This window comes from Pseudoliparis swirei, chromosome 9 (genome assembly GCF_029220125.1).
Source record: "Pseudoliparis swirei isolate HS2019 ecotype Mariana Trench chromosome 9, NWPU_hadal_v1, whole genome shotgun sequence".
Lineage (NCBI taxonomy): Eukaryota > Metazoa > Chordata > Actinopteri > Perciformes > Liparidae > Pseudoliparis > Pseudoliparis swirei.
This window is the reverse complement of record NC_079396.1, coordinates 16,776,187-16,800,508: the sequence shown is the minus strand read 5'-3', so window position 1 is coordinate 16,800,508 and position 24,322 is coordinate 16,776,187. Positions and strand designations below refer to the sequence as shown.

Genomic DNA, 24,322 nt, shown 5'->3' with positions numbered 1-24,322 from the left:
GGGTGTAGGAGTAATCACACGAGGTGATTCTCGCCAAACCGTCCCACCCCGTTGGGGAGGTCGGCGATTCATAATCATACTCGCCTATGAATCGCTCCTCCCGTGTAGGCGATTCTGAACCGCCTATCGCCCACCTCTCCTGTGAGATTCACAAATCCCTGCTGCTTTGCTGGAAATCACTTCTACTTCCAGACTCTGGTTCGGGGCTCCGTGACGTCACTAGCACCAAAGTGCTTAGATGTCACGTGACAATGTTTCCATGGTGACGGACAAGGTCGCGGAGATCGAAGGCACTGCGCGGATGTGTCGGCGTGTACGTGCTGATCTGGAGTCAGTTTGGTAGGATTTGGGTATAAATAAATTATTTCATTTAAAATATGGATTTTTATTTAAAGATATTCATGTAATTTGCATGCAAAATAGGTCTAACCGAACCAGCGGACAAAAAATTCAACCCGCGGCAACACTTCAAAAGTAGCCCAATTCCGCGGGAAAACCGCGGACCTGGCAACACTGCACACGGCGCAGCCTCCGCTGTCAAAGTTAAATGATAGGCTATCGTAACCTGCTGACAGGGCGGAGTCACCAGAGAAGTTCACAACAATAGTTTTTTTCAATTTTAATCGGCTCAGGCACCGGAAAGAAGCACCGAAATGTGCGTTGCGTTTCGGTCCGGGTAATACCGGTTGTATCGGAACCGGTACCATATTGGCACCGGGTTTCGGTACCCAACCCTACTCATGAGAGGAGTCACAGGTTTAAAGACACACCCCTATGCTGGGTAGTGATCAGCAACTGCATACTTGACGACCTCAGACTTGGTTCAAATGTCATCCTACATATACACAAAAATACCACATGGCAATATATAATATGAGTCAATGAGGGAAACAAACAATGTCGATAACAAGTCACTGATTATCCTTGGCTCCCTGCTTTTCTCAATTTTCTCAATTTCCCCTTGGGGATTAATAAAAGTGTATATTATTATTATTACCACCAGAACACATAATCCGCAGAACCAATATTTTGTTGATGTTTCTACGCAGATGACACACAACTTTATTTCACTTCATAGTAACAGACAACGAGTCACTATAAGGGCATGCCAGATATGGCTGTTGAATAATTTCCTTCAACTGAATACAGAAAAGTCTGTTGACACATTCTCCATCCTAACTCACCCAATACCAACACTGAGTCAGTGGCTCTAAGCTTCAAACTATCACCCTTGAGCTGCCCATTTAGCATCCGCTTGGACGGATCATTTTCCAATTTTACGTGCATAGTGTCTTTTCAAAATAAACTTCCGTCTACGCAGAGTTACGTTGACTGGCTAACGACAAACGAGTCACGCCACAACGCTTATGTGGCAGTAGGGTGTGGTTAGGGGCAGCTGCAGAGTGGATGGAGGAGGAGGGGGGAGGGGGGGGGGGTTCAAGGGACAGAGTCTAGACGAGGTCTAATAGGCATCAGCTGGTGATGATGATCAATCAGCTCCAGCTGTAATGTATCTCTCTTTGTGAGTGTGTGCGTATCTCTTCCCTCTAAAGAGCAGTAGGACCCGAGACGCAGAAGAAGGAGCTTGGGCGAGAGGTCTCATCCGATCGCGAGGGTTATATGTTAAATAAAAGGTTTTGTTCAAACATAACAATCTGTGTTGCTGCCTCTATATTCAGTCCGATACACACGGGATTACAGAGAAAGCTGTTACAGTTTACTACAGCGTGGAGCAAGAACCGCGGTCAGCTGGACCAGAATGATGTGCCTGAAGTCACTCCAAACATAATCACATCTCATCATTTTCTGCGCCAGTATTTACACAAACTGCAGACGTGTGATGTCAATCAGCAGATTAAATGATTGGTTTACCGAGGTTAAATGAATCTCTAATGGTGTTTTTTACACAAATGGTTTGTTTGCGCTGGTCTAAATTAGGGACCAGTTTGCTATAGTGTTGCATATAGGATTTTAATTATACTATTTTTGGTCTGCATGGTACTGGCCCCGAGTGTCAATGAATGTTAAATCCCATATGAGCATATAGGTGTAGCCTGGGTAGAGCCCTTTAAGGGAAAAAGAAATATAGTTAAAAAACAGGGACGACAGGCCTTTGCTGTAAGGGACTCGGGAAGGATTTGCCGGAGATCATATTCGTCCTCATTTTAATGTCTTTTAAAAACAGACATTTTACCATGGACTTTTAATTAATTAATTCCTTGCTGTGTATGTCTAATAATAAATTCAGTTATTTTATTGGATTCAGTTTACATTTTTTTTCTTGTGAAGCACTTTGTAATCATGTTTTGAAACAATACAAATGTAATATATTATCCGAATTATACTTTTGGGGTCAGTCTTTTTGAAGGAGAAGGCACAGATGCAGAGTGCGCTATTTTCCTTTTACACCATGTGCAAACTAAAGCTAGGGTAGCAATGTTGAAAAACCAGCAAGTGTCTGCGACATATTAAAAAAAAGTATTCATCTGAAAACAATTTGGTACTGACTGGAGGACTGTCTGGACTGGCTCAGCTTCAGGACTACTGGAGCTATTTGGTAACTGGCTGGTCTGTACATCACTTTCTGTAATCACAGCCTACAGCCATCCAGCTCCTGGTAAGACCCACATACAGCTTCTGTGAGGACAGCACAGTTCCATCCAGCACCAAGGCTGTCAGGAGGCTCAGGAACCCTGGACTGCAGAAGGACCAGGCATTCAGCTCAGGTAAAGGACAGAAGCAGCAGGAGGACAAACGCACCTGTAGCAGTCTCTCTGAGCAGCAGCAACAGCAGACTGATCTGATGTACCTCTCTCAGAGCAACAAGCCAAGCTCAGCTCTGAGAAGGGCTTCTACCATCCACTCTGGCAGACGGCAGAAATCAACTGCCCAACAGACTACAGGCCATCAACACTGAGCAGCAAGACAACAGAGCTCCAGCAGACAATCCCCCACAGCCACACCCCAGACCCCCCCCGCCCCAGCCCCAAGCCCCCACACATCAGCCCACCACCCCATCCCATCAGCGCTCACCTCCTGAGCACCCCTCCATCAACTCAGGCTGTTTACAGAACCAGCCAAAAGAACAACCCTGTGGGGAGCAGCCTCCCAACCTCCAGAAGCCCACAAAGCACCCTCTCCCAGACTCCTCACGTTCCTCAACACCTCACACCTCCTGACCAGCTGCCTCCCCAGCCTAAGGCCCTCACTCCCTCCATCATCCCGTCCACCAAAACACCACTCTTCAACCTCTCCACTGTCCGCCCCCCGCTGACTCCTGTGGTCCTGAAGTCCTTGAGGCCTCCGCTATCACCCTCCCCTAATCACACCACACAGTGAAACCCCCTGCAGTTCGCTTCCAGTCAACCTGACCATCTGACACGATGCAGGAAATCTGACCCCTTCACTAACCCCTCCAGCATCATCCTCCCAGGAACAACCCTTCCTGCATTTCCCTACATCCTCTGCTCTGCTGGCAGCTCACAATCATCATCTTCCTGCCCACCAGCTCTGCAGCTCTGCCAATCATCACTCCCTGCTGCAGACTGACTGCAGCAGCTGCACGAGACAGGAAGCAAGGTGGTCTGTGGGGGCAGAGGCCAGGTTCCCAAGGCTGGGAAGGTTCCCCAAGGCCACGTTCCTCCCCTCTCTGTTCTCCTGCTCCCCCAACAGCTGCACCTAAGTCTCCCTCTCCACCAGCCCACCAAGCTCACAAACCCAGGTCACGTTCACACCCTCTCAGACTCCCATCTCTCCACGGGGACGAGGACCGGGCTGGACTAGAGACCTGACCTGGTGACCCTGGTGCACCCAACCTGCTCAACGCTCAAAGCTCTAAGAGAGAACGAGGGATTTCAAGTGGAGATAGGAATGCCCCCCCCTCTCATCCCCTCCACCCCCCCCTCGGTGTGACCCCCCCGCCCCCTGTGGGGCTCTCCATCATCTCCCAGCCTCCAGGGAGCTCTGACATCGCCTCATCACCCCAGAAGCCCCAGCAGAGGATGTTCTTCCTGAGGAGGAGGAAATGAGGAAATTCGAGCTGAGAGGAGAAAGGAGAATCCACCCACCGTTGAGGCCATCATCCATCATCCATCATCATCACTCACCCATCAGCACCAGCCAAGACCAAGCGCAAGCCAAGAGCATCAGCCGGGAGCCGAGAGGCCGCTCAGTTCGTTATCGGCCTTCCCTCCTCAATCTCCCACTCCAGGTCACCAGAAGGGCTTCCAGGTCACTGACGGGCCACCCTCCCTGGACATCCCCCCTGTCCCTCCTCCCTGTTCTCGGGAGGAGGTGAGGGGAGAGGGAGGCCCCACCACCACAGACACACGTTCCACTTTTTTTTTTTTCAGTTCATCAGATCTCATCTGGAACCGGACTGACTGACTGACCCCCACCCCCACACCTCCTTCTTCTTTCCTCCTCTCCTCCTCTCCTCCTCCCTCCTCCTCTCCTCTCCTCTCCTCCTTTCTTCTTTCCTCCTCCACACTACAACATGCACTTAACACACAACACACCACCACAGCACACACACAACAACCACATTATTTTTTGTGTTGTTGTTTCGTGTTGTTTGTTGTTTTTTTGTCATGTCCAAATGTTGCACCTTCCAAAAAAAAAAAACTGTTTGTGAAAACATTCCTGGCAATAAAACTGTTTCTGATTCTGATTCTGATTCTGAATAACCTAGCTTTAACTTTCTTGAAGTAAAGAAACATTCAGATTATGAGATTACATTATTTACATAACTAATAATGTTTCAGAGGAAATACCATTTCACGAGGGTGATTTTTTCTTACAGTAGTTGAGAGCTCAGAGAACCAGAATCCACTGCTCCTCCGGGCTTGGAACATAAAGTTCACACACTCGAGGAGAACGCGTCTGAATGTGTTTCTATGAACAAAAGTAAGAGATAGACCAAAAGAGAAAGATAAATCTGTGTGTGTGAACACCTGCAGGGTACATGCTAATAACATGCATCACTGAAGCGCACACAGAAATAAACTAACAAACCCTGTGCAGGCCCGAGTCCATATTCTGTCCCTGATTACACCGTCTATAGATATCTATAGATCTATATCCATCCCACCATCGGTTTTCTGTTGTCATACACTGAAACCAGGCCTCGACTGATCTGTATGTATCAGTAATTTACTGATGATGTGTAAATTGCTCCCATTTATCTGGCACAATTAGTGGTATGGATTGGCTAATAAGATATTACTGATTAACTGGCTTTATTGGTTTATTCAGAGGATGGCCGCGTGTACCACATTACGGCTGCACTCTCATCCATACGAGAGCTGTTATTGCAATTGGGCTGGAAAATAATGGATTGCGACAGTTGATATGAATTGCAAATCACCTGCAACCGTTATCTGCCCCATCAGATTCACAAAAGATATTTTTCCTCCATAAAGTCTGGGCGTGACTGCCCTTATAGGGGGGGGGGGGCTCCAAAAGTCAGACTCCCACCTTGGTAATACTTCTGATGTAAAAGTACCATTTGCCTTATTTCCCTTGAAAAGGCAAACTCATGTCACAGGTTTTGGTAAAATAGTCAATGTATGTTAATCTTGTCTAATGTCAAGACTAATTGATCATATGATGAGACAATATAATATATAGTAGTTAGCTTAATTGCAATATCTGTCGAGATTACAAGCTCAGCACATTTGCAAACCACACACGCAGACATTACATTTAACATTATGCCTTTTAAACATAAAAGTGTCAGTTAGTAACTTACCCCGGTGCTGAAACTGAACTGTGTACAGCTATTAGTACGGATCTTTGGGAATTGGACTGTTTTTCCAATGCTTATGATTAGCATGGGTAAGGCCAATTTTGCACTAAATGTCTGCACATTACTTCATCTGAATACATACAAATAATACCGTCCAATATCCAATATTGCAAAGATCAGGAAACTATGACCAGCGCCACAGGAGGGAAGCTCTGTTTGGTTTAACTTCCTCAGACCATAAAACCATGAACATTTTTGAATGACAGTCTGCTTTACCCCACCCATCTGCTGATAGTGATCAAATAATTAAAATGGTGGAATAGAGATATTCTGACTGAGCAGTTAATTTGGAGCAAAGGGCTGTAAAACAAGATGAACTTTGTTGATCCCTGGCGAGAAACTGGGTCATTACTGCGGCACTGAGGCTCGTGGCGAGCAGCGAGGCGTTCACTGTTCAGGAGGCTCAAACTCTGCCGAGGATGTTCATCCTGTGTTGTTCCAGTTATAGATTATGTGTTCTAGCGTTGTAGCTTTTGTGTCACGTCACATCAATCTACAAAAGGTTTTGTGCAGCCTATTTGCTTGGAAATGTTGAATGCTAATGTCTATAATATTACATTCAGTCAGAGAGAGTATTGTAATTTAAAGAGCAAAAGTTAATTGGTATAATAATCAGTGTAACAAGCAAAACCGTTCATTGAAGGCGGGTGGGCAGGGTAGTGCGACGCGTAAAACAAAGGGCTTTCACCAAGCAGACAGCTGTTCATGTTCTGTGTGAGATTGAAAGTCAGAGTTGAATAATTCATCTTAATGATTAATGTTTGGGATCAAAGGGTAGTTATTTATTCAAACTAGATATGTTTTTACTGTTGTTACGTAACATTGTCACATTTCACATTGGATTTCTCATTAAATTGGCCAAAGATGTTATTAATCTAACACAAACCATTTTTATTTCTAACCTGAATCAACCAGGAAAACTTATTCATGAAATACATTTTTGGTTGAAAGATATAGCCAATTAACGTATACCATTGTTTGCACACATTTACAATCTGTTGTGATGACTGGGTTGTTTTGTGACATGTAAACTCTGATTCTTACAAGAAGGTATCCGAAGTTGACAAATTAAACACTTTTTTTAAAGTACGATTAAAAAGGATAACACACAAGTGAACAATCAGCTTCTGGTTTGGCTTTGCACACAATTCTGCCTTTGATTGCGACATAGACTGAACTGAACTGGGAGAAACAGTCGAAACATTGGAATACGTTTGAAAAAACACATCGTTTCCTGAGATTAGTTTGAGCTTCTCACCCTGCTACTGCTTGGCTTTAATGAGTTTGTGTTCAATTCCACAGTAATAGGCTGTTCGGTCTCCCCATTGATGTCTGCAGTTACAGGAAGTTGCATTAAACAACTAATACGTGACGATACATTATGAAACAAGAATGAAACGACAATTATTCTTCAATGAATTACTTGATGTGTAGGATGTTGTTTGACATCTCTATATAATTGAGAGCTGGTGCTGGAACATCAGGAACTGGCGAGAAGTTCGCTGGCTGCAAGACCGACATGACATGAAAGCTTTCATTCACATCAGAGTGTCATGGGATATTTGCATACTTTCATTTTGTCAGTGGATTCACAGACTTCAGAGTGTGTGTGGCACTCGCAGGGCATATGCTAATAAAACGCATTGCTGAGCATGTGCAAACCTATCTGAGTTGTCCAACACAGACGCACACAGACGCACAAACATGAGATGGTGAAGGGAAAAGAGAAGCACACGTCAGACATTTCAAACTTTTACATGCGACATCCCTGCACCCTGCGATGCCACCTGAACCAACCTGAGTTGATTTTAAATTAATATATAACGGCAAACGCAGAGAGACATGGACTGTAAACCGAGTCACACAGAGAGAGAGAGAGAGAGAGAGAGAGAGAGAGAGAGAGAGAGAGAGAGAGAGAGAGACAGAGACAGATTGGATGACAGGGGAAGCTAGCAGGAAACGCTACATTCCTTCACACCCATACAGGCACATTGGGAATGATTGACAGCTCCCTCAAGGTCTGTCGTGAATTATTCAGTACAATCTGACAGACCGACAGACAGGAGAGCATCCAGAGAGACGTCAGTCAGAGATACAGGCTGAGAGAAAGACAGACACATAGTGAGACAGGCAGCCAGGACGCTGGGGATCATCCAAACTTCCCTCTCGGCATATTTGTATTCATAATCAATAACTCTATTGAATCTGAGATGAACCTATGTGCATTCAAAGTCCCAGGACTTTAAATTCTTAAAGAGTTGCTTTTTCAAATTCAGCGTGTTCTTTTACCTGCTGCTGTCCAGCGCCAGAGAGAAAAGTTCCAACTCAAGACGATAACAAATGCCAGCCGATTAGCTTCCAGCTCAGAGTGCCCGTTAGCCGGAGAAAGATCGTACATCCATTCTCTGAATCTTCTGAGTCTGAATCACATTCTGCTGCTTCACAGGAAGTGCTTTTTACATATGTGAAGTGATTATGGCTTAAAGCCACATCTCTGTAAGGCTCCAGTCTCCCTGATATAACCTTTGGTTCTACTTATTTAGATTTATTTACGTCTAGGTAAACTTTTGACGCTGTATTGCCTGAAGCTCAGAAACGCTCCAATACACAATGCAGCAGCCGGCTAACTGGAACCACACCGTCCAGTTTAACCAACCTAGCAACAGGTCTAGCCACCTAGCAACCAACTATTGGTGGGATGGACTTAGGAAAGACCAAATGGGACACTACAATTACAATAACTATAATCATACATGTCTGCAGATATCTTAAGACAAATAGATAAGAAGTGACACAAACGTGTGCATGAATAAAACATCATACAACTGAATCTTTTCTCACAGATTAAATTTGTAAATGAACAGTGCAACCCCTCATTGAACTCTCTCACTCACACACACACACACACACACACACACACACACACACACACACACACACACACACACACACACACACACACACACACACACACACACACACACACACACACACACTACGATTTGAATGATACAGCTATATTAAGGCTGCCCGTTATCCACTCAGACTGATAATTAGCCGCGGCTGGACGGACTCAGCTAACGGGCAGACCACCTGAGCTAAGTGACCATTTGGAACTGATTACATTATTTCTGGGATTGATTGATCTGGTCAGGCACAAGCAGGATTGTCTTAAAAACTGCAGCGTTGTCTGACTATTGAACTCTCGGAGTAGCTGACGCTCTTTGCTGGTCTGTCCACCTGTGTGTCCATCTGTCCATGCTCCGCTGTCTCACAACCAGTCTTTCTGTGGGTCTCCCTGATTTTTTTCCTCCACATTTCAAAACAGGAAAAGGGCATGATTACGTGTTTTTCTTTTTAACAGATGAGGATGATGGGAATGTCACCTCGCTGTATAATGCAACACAGTGGAACATCAACGCAGTCTGCTTACTCCACAATGATCATACAGTTCTCTTTGGAACAGTTTCAGGAACATCTTATTATAACCTTCATGCAGGAAGGATTTATTGCAGAACATATGTATCAGACTGCATTAGTTTTAACAAGGCGTACCTTAATGCAGACTTAAATACTGCAGCTTTGTTCAGTAACCCTCAGTCAAACTATTTAGCTTCTGTGTGCGACGCACTGGGCTTTCAACCAACTTCAATGTAAACAGACTGTCAGAGCACACAACCTAACTAAGTGGTGTTGGTGCCTAAACCTTTACAAATGTATTTAAAAAAGTTACTTTGCATGTTGACACGCTGTCCCTGCCACATCCAAAAAATCACGCGAGAGAAGTGTCACAGTTGGAAGCTTAGGGCCACTGAGCGAGCTGTGGTATTTAACTCGTTTGGAATGAGAATGCTTTGACTTAAGACAACAGCAGTGTGTTTGCTTTCAGTTTAAAGTCTTTAAAATATAACATATTAATTATTTTACAGTAAAGGACACAAATGTATTAAGATAACTTCTGATTACGTGCAAAAATCACTGTTTGAGTGATCCACATCCTCCCAAAGTGCTTCATCAGCTTCAGTTAGAGATCTGCGACAATTCCCAGAATGCCTTTCAACAACCTACCAGATAAAGAGATGTGACCTTGCTGCTTTTCAGGTGTGGATTTCAAATGTAGATTGAGGAAACGATATCAACAGCAGAACGAGAGTCTCCTGTCCAGAAAAGGAGAGTCGACCTTGATCTAAACCTCAAGCTGTCTTCATACTCCAATGCATTATGGGCTCTGGCTACGGACACTGGTCTGCGTATCTCTTTTGAAAATGACTTTTTTTCCTCCAAGATTGATTGATTCAAAACATTTAGTTTAGTTGTCAATGTTTTATCCCACTGAGAAAACTCTCATACCTCCCACTGATGCAGGAAACATCTGGACAGGGATTTTAATTATTAGAATATTCAGGGGGGAAAGATCTCAACTGAGGGTGATCTCCAGCTGCTCTGCTTCTTGATCAGTATTTACATGAATTTTCCTTTAATGAATGACAGAGAGATGCAAAACAGACATAAATGAATAAAAGTCAACAAAATAGGATTTGCCCACTATGATACAAATGCAGTGGTTTTGAATACACACAAAAAACATGAGCTGAAGGGATGATTGTTGGAACCTCTTGATTAAACTAATTTAATTTGAGTGCAGTTGTACCTTTTAAATCAGAACTTAAGTCAAAATATGTGCCAAACTCCTACAATATCCTTTACAGAGGTTTTTAAACCCATGAGATCAGTGTTCACTTTAAACAGGCTGAATATTAAAACATGTTTAGCGAGCAGGATATGAACGCTGAACTACTCTGAATCAATAAAGGTTAAATATAGATTTAAAAAGCATCTGATGCTTTTAACTAAATCTAATTTACACTGCAGACACAAAAAACGTTGGCAGCAAAAGTGCTCGTCAGGAAAATACAAACACGAGCTGTTGTTTATGGTGGAGAAAGACTGCTCAAGACAATGGAGACGCAGCCAGGGATGGAGAAAGGGGATAGAATATCACAGCAAACGCATCTAAAATACCTCTCTTGAGTTTTGATGAACATTTTTTATGTTATTGTCAAAATCAAACTCTAATCCAATACAACAATGTGTCAATAATCCAGACAGCAGGGAACAATGTTGGCATTGAAAGTTTATACAGACAACTGATTCATTGAATGTTAAACATTGTTCTACCTAATGTTGTTTTACGTTACATTGTTTTACCTAACATTACATTGTCTTATCTAACATTGTTTTACCTAACATTACATTGTCTTATCTAACATTGTTTTACCTAACATTACATTGTCTTATCTAACATTGTTCTACCTAACATTACATTGTCTTATCTAACATTGTTTTACCTAACATTACATTGTCTTATCTAACATTGTTTTACCTAACATTACATTGTCTTATCTAACATTGTTCTACCTAACATTACATTGTCTTATCTAACATTGTTTTACCTAACATTACATTGTCTTATCTAACATTGTTTTACCTAACATTACATTGTCTCATCTAACAATGTTTTACCTAACATTACATTGTCTTATATTGTTCTACCTAGCATTACATTGTATTATGTAACTTTGTTTTTACCTAACATTACATTGGTTTACCTAACATTACATTGTATTATTTAACTTTGTTTTACCTAACATTACATTACTTTACATTGTTTAAGCTATTGTTGATTAACCTCACAATGTTTTACCTTGCATTCTTTTTACCTAACATCACATTTTTGTACCTAACATTGTTTTACCGAAAATTTTTTCCCCTCACGTATGTTGTTTTACATAACGTTCTTTTAATTAACATTGGTTTACCTAACATTACATTCTTTTATCTTACATTGTTTTCCTTAACATTGTTTTCCCTGATGTTGTTTACCTAACATTACATTGTTTCACCTAAAAATACATACTTTGACCTAACGCTATTTTATCAAGCATTGTTTTACCTCACGTATATAACTAATATTGTTGAACCTATTGTTGTTTTACCTAATATTGTTTTACCTAAACGTTGACATTCAACGTATCTTTTTTTATTTGCAGCATCGTATAATAGCAACATCTTCCGACTGAGTTGATTGAATTCAGGCCAAATACCAATCATGTCATCTTTCTTTCAACCATTCTTCTTTTCTCAGGTAATTGACATAAACCAACACATTCCCCATATTACTGTAACATGAATTTCATATGTAGGTTTTACACTTCAAGATAGGAATTTATTGAGCAAATTCTGTGGTTCAGATGTGAATTGAGTAAACAGAATAATTTGCAGTTCACATTGATTAGAAAACCTGATTTACATCGCAGTCGAGGAAAAACAAATCTGAAATTGGAATGTTTGGCTGCAGGTGAAACCCACGAGCCGTTTCCACAGGTGCTGAACAAATCTCAGCTAATTAAATTTCGAACTGGAGTCACACTCAAATCCCAGTCCCACTGAGCCCTGTGCAACTCTCCTGGCTGCAACTATCACATCAAACCCAACTCGTGCTTATTCTCTACCTCTCAGCATCTTATTGTTGTTCATTAACGCAGCTCATTACCACATCTGCATAATTATGCTTGTGTGGATTCCCACACGCTCAATTTCTGAATTAGTTAAGGTAACATCCCAGAAAATAATATGTTTTCCTCTCTTCTTCCACCATCACTGAGAGGTCAGAGGTCAACTGCAGCCCTGGAGCAGTAGGCTCAAGGACACTTCAGCAGGATGGTCTGCTCATTCACTGACCCTAAGAAGGGATTTCAATTCTCTAAGGGCTAAAAATCATTAAAGTCTTGACCACATTGGTTATATTCTTTATCCTACTGCTCTTTGAACAAGGCACTCAACAATTTTAGCTTCGCTGTCTGAGTTTGACCTTTAACCTTCCTGTTAAGGGAGGTTGAAACAGCAAACAGTCAAGTTCAAAAGGTACCAACAGCTTGTCATGGAAGTGTTTTACATCATATTCTTTCCAAAAGGTTGACGTAACTTGAAACACACAACTTATTCCACCAGCTTTAAAACATCGACAGAACACAAACAAGCTGAACGGGTGCTGGAAAATATCAAATTCAAGAAAAAAATAATGATACAGCTGGGCCGGACATAGATTTTAAAGTGGTGACTGTGTTTATTCGAAAGCTTCTGGAGTAGTTTACATTGTTTGTAACACTTGTGTATTCGTACTGCATCGCTCAAGTGTGGTCTGTGTTTTCCTATCTCACACTTGTTTATGTCTTTGGTCTTCACCAAATCCATTTGGATTTATTTTCCTATCTTTTTTCTTTGTTTATCAGTTTGGGCTTGCGAGAAATCAATGGCTGCTTTAGACAAGCTGCTCTGCTTTCAGTTCCCCCACACTTCTTAAATATTAAAAGTGCAAGAGATGTGTATATTCAATGGTGCATCATTGACATGTATCTTGTTTTGTAGAAGTGTAGTTGTATGCATAAATGTACAGAAAGATACAGTTGTATTGCAATGGTAGAAGGAGTAATATACTCCTGTACTTTTGCTAAAGTAGGATTTAAAAAGTATTATCAATTAGATGAAGGTAAATGTGCTTATAGTTCTCTTTGACCCAAGCCCAACATGTTGGGAATCACATGGTTAAATCTGTACCAACACATTTCATGTGCTTTTTAAGTTAACTGTTAACATAATAAGTAACTAGTACCTACAGCTGTCAAATAAATGTAGTGGAGTAAAAGGTACAATAGCTCTCTTTGAGATCGAGTGGAAGTAGAAATGTACCAAATGTGTGATGTACTGACACATTCATGATGTGTGTGTGAACCTGTGAGGTATTGTGATGTTAATTATGTGTGAAATAGTCAACACTTTGTCTCACATCCAGTTAATGTGGCTCAGGAGGACTTTAATGAGAGCAAACCACATATCCTGAATACACGCACAAGATCGGACCATTAATGGATGGTGGGTGGAATGCTGCCTTAAAGATTTTTCCCATGCATGCCTCCTCTCATTTCACATTTTGTCAATTTCACTGATGTGGAGGAAGAAAAGATTCAGTTTCAAGATCACTAACATGACAAGCAACCAGAGGAGAAGACGACGAGCGGAGCAGAGCGTTGATGCTATTCATATCAGCTTGTCCGGACCATGAGAGACAGAGGTACTAGAGAAAGAAACTGTATATGTTAGAGCTCAAGTGGCTCTAAGAAACCCTCCAGATTCTGTCACAATCAGGACACGAAAAGAAGATGGGCAAACAGCCAGTAATTCACAGATTTACTATCACTGTTGTGAGATTGAATGCTAAATTCGGGCAAAAGAATCTCACTCTTTCCTGGTCAATTTCTGCCCATTTCTGTCACCAGTGGATGAGAAGGAGGCAATATTTCGGAGGAATAGCATACACACGTGCACGTGAACGGGCATGCACAAGCACACATAGCTCCAAGACTATCCTGTTGGGAATACAATGCTCACATGTGCACCGTGCACATATTAATTAAACACACACCAGCACATATGCACACACACTCTTCCTGCCCCCCCACCCCAAAAAATAAATAAGCTCAGCGGTCCTACCTCCAGACTTGCCCCAGCTGCAGGAAGTGAAGCACGGTTTGAAAGACCCACATGCAGACGGTGCAGCACCTGCGGGGGGCTGCGACTGTCCCCGCCGTCGCAGAAAGGGCAGAAGACGTGCAAACCGGGGTGGCATTCGCGGCGCTGCCCGCCGCCGCCGCCGCGCTCTCACCGCGTTGGTTGCTGTCCTTGGTGCTTAAAGTGTGGTCGCCCGCCGTGGCTGCTCCGCATGCCGCGCCGGTGCCGCTGCCGCTCGCTGCTCCGTCCCCGCAGCTCAGATCCGAGTAGTCATACACGAACCACCTGAAACTCAATACCTGGACGACAGTGGAGGGCACCACGACGAAGACGAGCGTCAAGCCGAACCACCAGTAGTGACCTCTCAGGTGGTAGTCGGCGGCCAGCCACAGGTCGGTCGCGCCGTCGGAGAAAAAGACGAGCAGGGCGCAGAGCACCCAGCAGCAGTCCAGCAGGGTGTAGGGCTTCCCGCCCGCGGCGCAGCAGCGCTGCCGGGTGGCGGAGTTGCCCGGCTCCGAGAGGCTCCTGGGCTTGTTGTCATCTTCCACAGACACCGCTGCTCCATCCGACTTAGCGGCCATGTTGGTTAGGATAGGAGAGAAAGACAGAGAAAGAGGTGGGGATACATGAGAAAGAGAGAGACAGAGAGGGGAGAGAGAGAGAGAGAGAAGGGAGGGGGCTGGCTGTGTGCAGGAGAGAGAGAGAGCGAGAGAGATTACATCATAACTAGCCTCATCAGCAGCCAATTAATTGCGAGGCATCATTACTAACAGCGCTTTTAACTTCATGACACCGCGCGATGTTTTCAGGACATTCAGCGTTTTGCAAACATTTATGACCTGCGGGGTTTTTAGTTTGCGATGCTGTCATTACAATCTCTCCCAGTTACATTGCGCTGTCTCTGCAGCACTCTGCTGCATATGACTAGACTCAGTCTAGTAGACTGTTGTAAAACTCATATTAAAGAGGTTAATAAGGCGGAGTATCAGTGTCTGACTCGGCACCGTCACTGAGGGAACTCGTTAATGTTTACTATGCATGTTATGAACCGGCATCCTGTCCAATGTCCCCTGTGCTGCCCCTACAAGATAAATATCCCCCCAGACAATACATGCGGGGTGCATTGACTCATATGACCATACTTTAATCGATGAGAGATTGCGAGATTAAGCACTCGGCAGTCTTTTTCAAAGTAATTCACATCTACATTATTTGATTTCACTTTTCAACAGAACGGGTTTCTTGAGATGTTGCCCTGCTTCACATTCTGACAGGATGCATTCTGAAAAGCTCTCCAGTAAAACCTCAAGCTGCTGCCTCGGTGGAACAGAATGGTCAAAGGGGGATACCACTGTTCCTCCCCGGGTGCTTCTCTCTCTGCATTCACAGCATTCTGGCATTTATTTTCTTTCAGAAGAAGAAGCTTCTGTCTGCATGCTGCTGCTTTTTAATATATATATATATATATATATATATATATATATATAAATATATATATGATCGAGAGAGAGATATCATTCTATCATAATACATATAGAAAAGGGCCTGAAGGGGGTCAGGTGCTCTTACTAACAAACACTCCAGTCAATAACATACATTCACACATCTCTGCACAACTGTTCACTTTAAACACAACACTTGAATTTCAGACTGAAGGGACATTGTATGCCTTTATTGTTTGACCATTGCTCAAGGTTAAAGAAAACACCGAAATACATATACAACACTGAAACACATGGTGAGGAAATAGTGCTTTTGTTAGTCAGTATTTCCAGCAGCAAAGCAGTGTTTATTGGATTGAGTCTAAATAAACTATATGTGTGTTCTTAGTGATGAAGGAACATGCTCAGTTCAACACCGTCTCATTGGTGTGGTTTTAATTGTTTCTATATACTACATCTATAACACAAGAAGATATATTAGCCCTATACAATACTTCATTGCCGTTGGTCTTTTCGTGGTATTTGTTCAGAATTAAGACGAGAATAGAATACCACACTTAACTTTGAACTCTTAAAGAAGGAAGTGTATTTCTTAGTATTGTCTCCTCTTCTTCAGCTGGTCCCAGACCAGCAGCTTTCTACCCTAACATGCTGACTCAATTGTCGTATCAGGCCCTTTAGAGTGCATTTCTCTGATTGTAACGAGGCAGTGATGCATAAAGCTGACAAGAGACCGAAGAACCGCTCTGTTTACAGCAGTGATCGTACTAATTGAAAAGATTCCATAAACTCTGAGAGAAAAGGCAATACAACTCTTTGGTTAATTACGGCTCTGCTTCAATGCCCTCAATAAACCAATTAGTCACTGTGTTTCCACATTGGCGCAAAACAGGGCTTATCTGAGCAGTTCTCAATCCAACAAATCTGTGGAACAAGATATGAAGCCCAGTTTGTTAATCTGAAGCTATCGCCACACTCATGAACCACCTCAGTAATCACATCACTGTGTTGTTTGGGTCCTGGCCCGGTTTGGCTCTGGTGTGGAGATTAATAAGATTTGGCAAATGGGTGAGGCTGCAGGGAGAGGCCGTGTTACAGGAACTTTATAACTCTGAATATCCTGTCTGATCTTATCCTGAACATGTCATTCATGGATTGGATTCACAATTGTACATCATCTGAGATAAGAGTGATAGGTTAAAGTTTTAACTTAAAGAGTTAAGATGAGGTTTTTACTCTCAGAATCAGGACTGAGCCTCAATAAAAAAAAAAGTTAAGCCTCAATTTCAAACAATCTCCTTCGATATTAGCAATTTATAACATCTGCGCCCACATATTTCAGACATTTAAACGTTCTGAACAACAGAAACTAAAATGACTACCCTTGATGATTCATAACGACTCAGTATTTCTTAATTCAAAGCTGGACGTGTTTTGTTTTTGTTTCTCATTATATATAAAAAAGACACAGATTTGTCAGAATAATTTTTGGGATAAGCATTACACATTATGACTTTGAGACTAAGGGGAGCTAATTAGAAATCCCAGATCATCACTGCTCTGACTCGTACACACTTCAGAAAAACAGAGCAGAGTTTCTGCGTTGCGTAGAAATGCTGTCACATTCTTACCGCAAAGAATACAATGTTGTATGCAAATTTTCCACAACAATCCTGATTTTAAATATCGATTGTAGTTGTTGAATAAAGTTCTTAATGACTTCTGCCAGGGTTTGGGGATGAATTCCACGGGAGCCACTCAGGCTAAACATGGAGAGTAAGAATAGAACAATACACAAACAATAAATGGCTTTATAACCCAAAGCAAAATCATATTGTTATCAAAATATATTCAATACATACGGATACTGCTGTTGCCAGGAAAAACATCCCCGTCCAGGGGTCCACCTCATGCATTGTCATTGTTGGATTATTTTGGTGAGGGGGTCCCAACAGAAATTTGCGTAACCACTCTGACGACCCTCTCTGCCATTGGCTCGTGTACCTGCAGGTGGGCGTGGCCAAGGGTCGTCAGCAGAGTGGAAACACCTGAGGTAATCATGGGCTTTGTGTGCCAGTGCTTCATGAAAGAGGCCCTCTGGTCTCAGGAGCTCTCTCTCTCTCTCTCTCTCTCTCTCTCTCTCTCTCTCGCTCTCTCTCTCTCTGTTCAAATTACTTTTTGCTCAGGATTTTCTAGCTATAGTGTTTGGGTACGATCACATCAACTTCACCTTTTATCAATTATTACACCAACGTAAATACCATTCCTACAATAGAAATCTATATTTTTAGAAATTCATGTACACATATTGTATGCATTAGTGACAATTGAAGGAGGTAAATTGCATCACAACATCCCACTTCACCTGTTGTGTTTGAGATATCATGTTTGAATTAAATGTTGGCCTTAATTAGAGCTCCCCATCAGACCAGGGAGTGCACAGCCACTGTGTCCCCTCAGGAGTTGCAGTTCTCTCCCTTCTGCTTCACCTCAACACACACTCTGTTGCATCGCTCACAAGCTGCACATTCCCTGACAAATGAGGGTCATTACGAGTTTGAGAGCACAGGGAGCTAATTAGAGGTCTCAGATCAGTGCTGCCACTGCTGTGATACACTTTGGTGAATGCACACAGGCTCCGAGCTACAGAGTGACTCTCAAAACAGCTGCATCAGTCCAGCAACATTTCTAAAATAATGATTTTCATTTTTGTTAAACGCTTGGTAACTTCCAGTGAAGAGTGACAGAGAAGATGGGAGTTGCATAATGAATGCGGAACTTTGTGCATCCATACAGTTGGAGTCTGTTAAGCTTCCAGGATGCTGCAGACAAATGTTCCTCATGTAGAGTTATCAACAATATTATTGTTATCGCAAAATATATATTGCTTATTTATGCACATAAAGCAGGAATGTGAATCTCAAAGACATTTATTTTTCATTCCTTTTTTTCTTAACCCTTGTGTTGCCTTCGGGTCAATTTGACCCGATTCAATGTTTCACACTCCTGTCGCCTTCGGGTCAATATGACCCGATTCAATGTTTAACCCTCCTGTTACCTTTATATTTACTAACATATTTTACCCTTGAGGTCAATATGACCCCAGCTATTAAAATCTCCAGAAAATTATTAGAATTAATATTGTTTTCCAAGTTTAAGTGTGAGGTACTTTATGTTTGTTTGTTGACTCCCGAAAGAACACCGACATTAAACATTGAATCGGGTCAAATTGACCCGAAGGCGACAGGAGGGTTCAATATTGAATCGGGTCAAAATGACCCGAAGGCGACAGGAGGGTTCAATATTGAATCGGGTCAAAATGACCCGAAGGCAACACAAGGGTTAAATTACAGTTTCTTGGCTGACCCTGGTCTCCTATGAAATGACATTCTCATACAAGTAAACTGCAATATTTTCTCCCAGATTACTGTTGCAGTTTTAAACACATGTATACTTGGTTATGTTTAGTGAATCATGGTTTGACTTAAAATAAGTAAGCTTGTTATTATATTTAAGGATGTTTAAGGACGTGAATTAAGAAACGTCGAGGTCAAAATTTTCTTTTCTAGTTAAAGTCCTTTGTTTTTTAACTATCCGCCACCACAACCTACTCCCTACTCACACGTCCACTGATTATGTTAAAACAAATATTTGTGTCAAAAGTTAACAGGAAAATTCTGTAGAAAACATTTCCCTCAAACCCCAATTGACAAAGCAATGTAGTAGTATGTGAACTTAATTTTGGGGTTACATGGCTAATTTGGCAAACACATTTCAATAAGTGTTTTTAACCTCCAAAGGAACAATAAATAAATGTTGTGAAAAACAACAAGTGCATTTCGGTTCAGTGTCACAATAAAAGTGTTTTTACGATACGGTTACTGACCTTTATCTTCAGGAAGCTACCAACTGAAAGATACGTAAATACATGTGAAACATTTAACGCCAGAAAGTTGAAAAAGAAACACCAACAGAATAAGTAAGAATAATTCTTCAAAGAACTCTTTATATTTTGATGGAAAAGAAAGCATGATAAATGTAAATCTTGCAACAAACACAGCTCAACAGAAACATTAGAGACATTAGAACAAACACTAAATGATGATTGAACCAAAAGCAGATGGAAGACAACAATGAAAAGCTTAACTCAGACTGTATTAATTTAGTACACATGCTGATTAGCCAACATGACTTTCTGTAGTCAAATTAAAAAAAAGAAAGATCCTGAAGCTTTCCCTTTCAGAGGATTGTGAGGAAAAAGAAACTCCCACAGAATCATTATAGAAACGAAAGCCCATCCAACTCAGTTCTTCGAAGTAATTCTTAGCTTGGAAAATGACATGAAGCCTGTACTGATCTGAGAGAGACCCAACATGTCAGCTTCCTCACAAACTGCTTCACTTTGTATTTCTTGGCAGGAATGGCTTAAATCCCATTATCAGCTGTGTTTAAATGTTTGAAGGGTTTGCAGGAACCATTGCAATTTGATCAAATCAGAGCATATAATAAATAGTCAAATTGTAAATATGAACATGGAAGCTGCAGGGTTGCAATTAGCCGTTCACACTCATGCACACGGACACACAGTATCCTAGAGACAATAACGTTACAATTTTAACACAGTTATTATTATGATTTGTCACAGCTGAGGGCTGTAGGTGGAAAAATCAACACAGCAAACAGCAGTGTGAAGATTCTCTGTGAGGTGGTTGAGATAGAATAATATTTATAGATATATATACAGAGATATAGACAGATAGATAGATATACAGATATATATATTTATATATATATAGATAGACAGATATAGATAGACAGATATATATTTATATATATATATAAATAGATAGATATATAGATATAGATAGATAGACATATATATATATATATATATAGATTGAGAGATAGAGAGATATACAGATATAGATAGATAGATATAGACAAATTGACAATCAAAAAGACAAACAGGATAGAAAAGGATAGATAGATAGAGAGACAGACGGGATAGATTGGACACACGTCCTGCAGAGAGACCATTCTGTGATTGTTTTCTCTAAGTACTGGGAACACAGATGGATTTCAGGAATGTGCTCAATCCCCATGAATTGGTGTTCACCACCTGCTGTCACTGTTAATTAAACACACTGAACAATCCATTTTAGCAAAATAAAACCTGAAGTATTCAATAAGCCTTTTGTTTAAGACTTGCAGGATAATCACAATGCAACAGAAGCCTTTAATGACAAGTTTCCCAGTGGTACATGTTCACTACAATTGTAAAACATCGGGTTGCAATTACAGAAAGTTTATTCATTTATTATTTCAGTTTTCATCACCATTAGCTTTTATTGCTTGAAAGTCATTTCAGAATGAATATATTTCAAGATTTTAGTGTAAGTTATGAGTCGTAAGCCTCTCTAAAAGCTGCTATGGCGTTTACACAGCACAATAGTAAAGTGTTGAACAAGAGATTGTGGCAGTAGAAAATGAGTTATTGCATGTTCAATCTGTGTAGGTAAACAAATCATTGCTTTTTTAAAAGATTCCTTATAAAGAACCAAGAAGTTTAATAATAATACGTTTTATTGACATCATTGAATATTCACAAAAAAAGTAACACAACTTTGGAGAGCAGGCCATTAAGTGGAGCTATGAGAATGTTCACAAGTTGCTCTTTGACATGTTTGACCCATTCAAAGCTGCTCGCTCATTTCAGATTTCACCCCGCTTGACTTTACATTACATTACATGTCATTTAGCAATGACTCCAATCATTCTCTCAACAAGCTACGCTGGATTAACATCAGGACAGAGGGGGCAGCGGGTAGTCCAGACGTCCCTCTCCCAGCAATGTTTTACAAGCCAGACGAGATATGTGATCTCTCCAGTGTGTTCTGGGTCAGATACCAGCTGCTCCAGGATGACCAAAGGTGAGACGTGAGAACGAAGGTGGAATAGCTCCCAAAACAGTTATGCTGCTTTTTTTGGATCGCAATATTCACTTTCCATATAAAATAACTCAAGAAGCAGATAAATTTTTTATTGATGTGCGAAATAATTGCTTTAAAAAAAATGCCATTATTGTGCCAAAGAAGGTCCTTGTAAGTATAGCAGCCCAAGTATATGTCGAGTATATGTGTGTGTGTGTGTGTGTGTGTATGTGTGTGTGTATGTGTGTGGTTCATCTGAGGAAAGTTTGTGCAGCATGGCAGCTGTCATGTTAATTTTCTGTTTTTAGTCACATGCTGTTCAGAGTGCGCACACATGCACACACGCACACACAAACACACACACACCCGCACACATGCACACACATGCACGTACATGCACACACACACACGCATACAAACACACACACACACACACACATACAGACACATACAGACACATAAACACAGAAAAAAAGAGAAAAACAATCAAGTACAATCACAGAATCACTGTACAAACTCTACACACACACACACACACACACATACACACACAGTATATTGTCCAGCTGACTGGACTTGGGAGCTCAATGTCTCAACGATTAATTCATAAAGACAGTAAATAATGAACACAGCGGATAGAGCGAGGTAGAGAGACATGGAGAGGAGGAGAGAGAGATTTCTAGAGAAGAGTACGACTGGGAGTCTGGGGGGGGGTTATCCCATTATAACATTTATATTAAGAGTTGTAATTACTCCACCCTTCATTAGGATTGTGTTCTTCCTGAGACTGGCTGAGGGCGGAGAGGTCTGAAGGCTGCAGCTATCCACACAAACAACTGCTGTGTTTACAACACACTCAGGGAATTATGGATTTATTTTGACATTTTGTAGAATGCAGGCACTTATGCAAATATTCCGTGTCCGTGACAAATTGCATATGGCCAAGCATAAGGAGTATACTTATTAAAGAAAAGTATTGTTTTTATTGTGAAACAGAGCAGTTGGAAAATAAGAGCTAGGAATCAATCTAAATTGATCTGTAACTAAACGTGTACAAGCAACATTAAGATACACAGCTACCGCTGCACTCAATCGTGTACAGTGACAGACTGCATGCCAGATTGCAGGTCTTTTGTGCTGACATTTGTATTTTCCAGTATAAGTATAAAAAACAAATGAGCTAATAATGATCTCAGTTGAGTTCGGTACATTTGTGGCTGACAGTTTGTTTCGCAATGCACCCCCAAACGCATTACTGTGGACATGTTTCTCACACCGGTGAGATAACAAAATACGATCCACAGAAGCCAGATTCACACATTGCTCCACAATTTAGGGCTCATCAGCCACCAAAGCACTGCAGAGCGGTTTCCTTCTCGGAACGATTACAACTCAAGTTACCGCAACAACAATGATACGATCCTCCATCGTGACCAACCTCCAACAGTCATTCCCTGTTCGTGTTTCAAAGGAATCTACTGGGAATGTGTGATTGCACATATTTGATTGTCTCACGTGGCTCCTTGCCTGATGACGTAGCACGTTGCCGTTGAATTATATAAAAACCTCTGATTATTATTTTGTTGTCTGGTGTAACATATTGTTACTCAAACTGGACTACCTGGATGTATTCATCACCTCACTGGCACCTGGAGCAGCACGCCCCCATGCAGCTCCTTTTTCAGCTGTTTTCTGTCTGGCGGCGCATTTGGACCTGGATGTTGTTGACAATAAGCTTAAAAAAATAAATCATACTGTGTAATGTTTATGTAACTCCCTGTTCCGTTTCTCCTGTGTTCTGTGTCTCCTCTATGTCTCCTCTGTTTCTACTGTGTCTCCTCTCTCTCCTTGATTGTTTCATTCCCTGCACCTGCTCTCAGACACTCTTGTCTCGTTACTGTCTGATGCCGTACACCTGTTTCGCCCCCTATATATTGTGTCAGTCTTTCCCCTGCCTCCTGTTGGATTGTTGTCTATAGTTGTTGTCTTTAGTTCCGTCTTCCGTGTGCCTGTATCTTCCGGACCTGCCTTTTTGACCCTGTCTGCCTGCCCTGACTCCCGATTTTCTGCCTGCCCCCTTTTGAGCTTTTCGAGACTCACCCCGTGACAAAACGCTGACAGTTTAATGATTCTAATTGTTTAACATCTAATTCAACTACTTCAAGTTTTACTTTACAGACTATAAACACAGAACATTTGATTACATTACATGAGTTGAAGTAATATTTTTCCTTCATTTCATGAATTAAAATATAACTCGTTTTTTTGTGCTTTCTCTGACAAATGTCAAGCAACATGCAAACTCAGTGGGTTTCACAACCCGGGGACAAAACAACTTTAGTAGGTTAAGGCAAAATTCATGGATCTGAAAAATAACTTTGTTTGTTTCAAAAGTTTCATAGGTGCAGTTAGTTAAGTACTTAGGTTATTCAATATGAAGGTGGACTAAGTCAATGCTCACTATACACACAGAAAATTAACAGCATGTCTTTTTCCAACATTTAGTCGAATGTCAACACCGAGACACACTTATGCCTGTTGAACCTGACCAGACAATGACAGAAGCACAAATCATG

General features: G+C 41.6%; 1 protein-coding gene across 1 annotated transcript in view; it reads right to left on the bottom strand.

Moving 5' to 3' along the window:
• The window catches only part of LOC130199629 (XK-related protein 7-like), a 60,505-nt gene extending 45,550 nt beyond the window's left edge, over positions 1-14,955 (bottom strand). The window contains exon 1 of the mRNA XM_056423309.1: positions 14,357-14,955. Within this exon, the coding sequence (XP_056279284.1) occupies positions 14,357-14,955 (599 nt within the window). The remainder of the gene's footprint in view (positions 1-14,356) is intronic.
• Between the last annotated feature and the right edge of the window lie 9,367 nt (positions 14,956-24,322).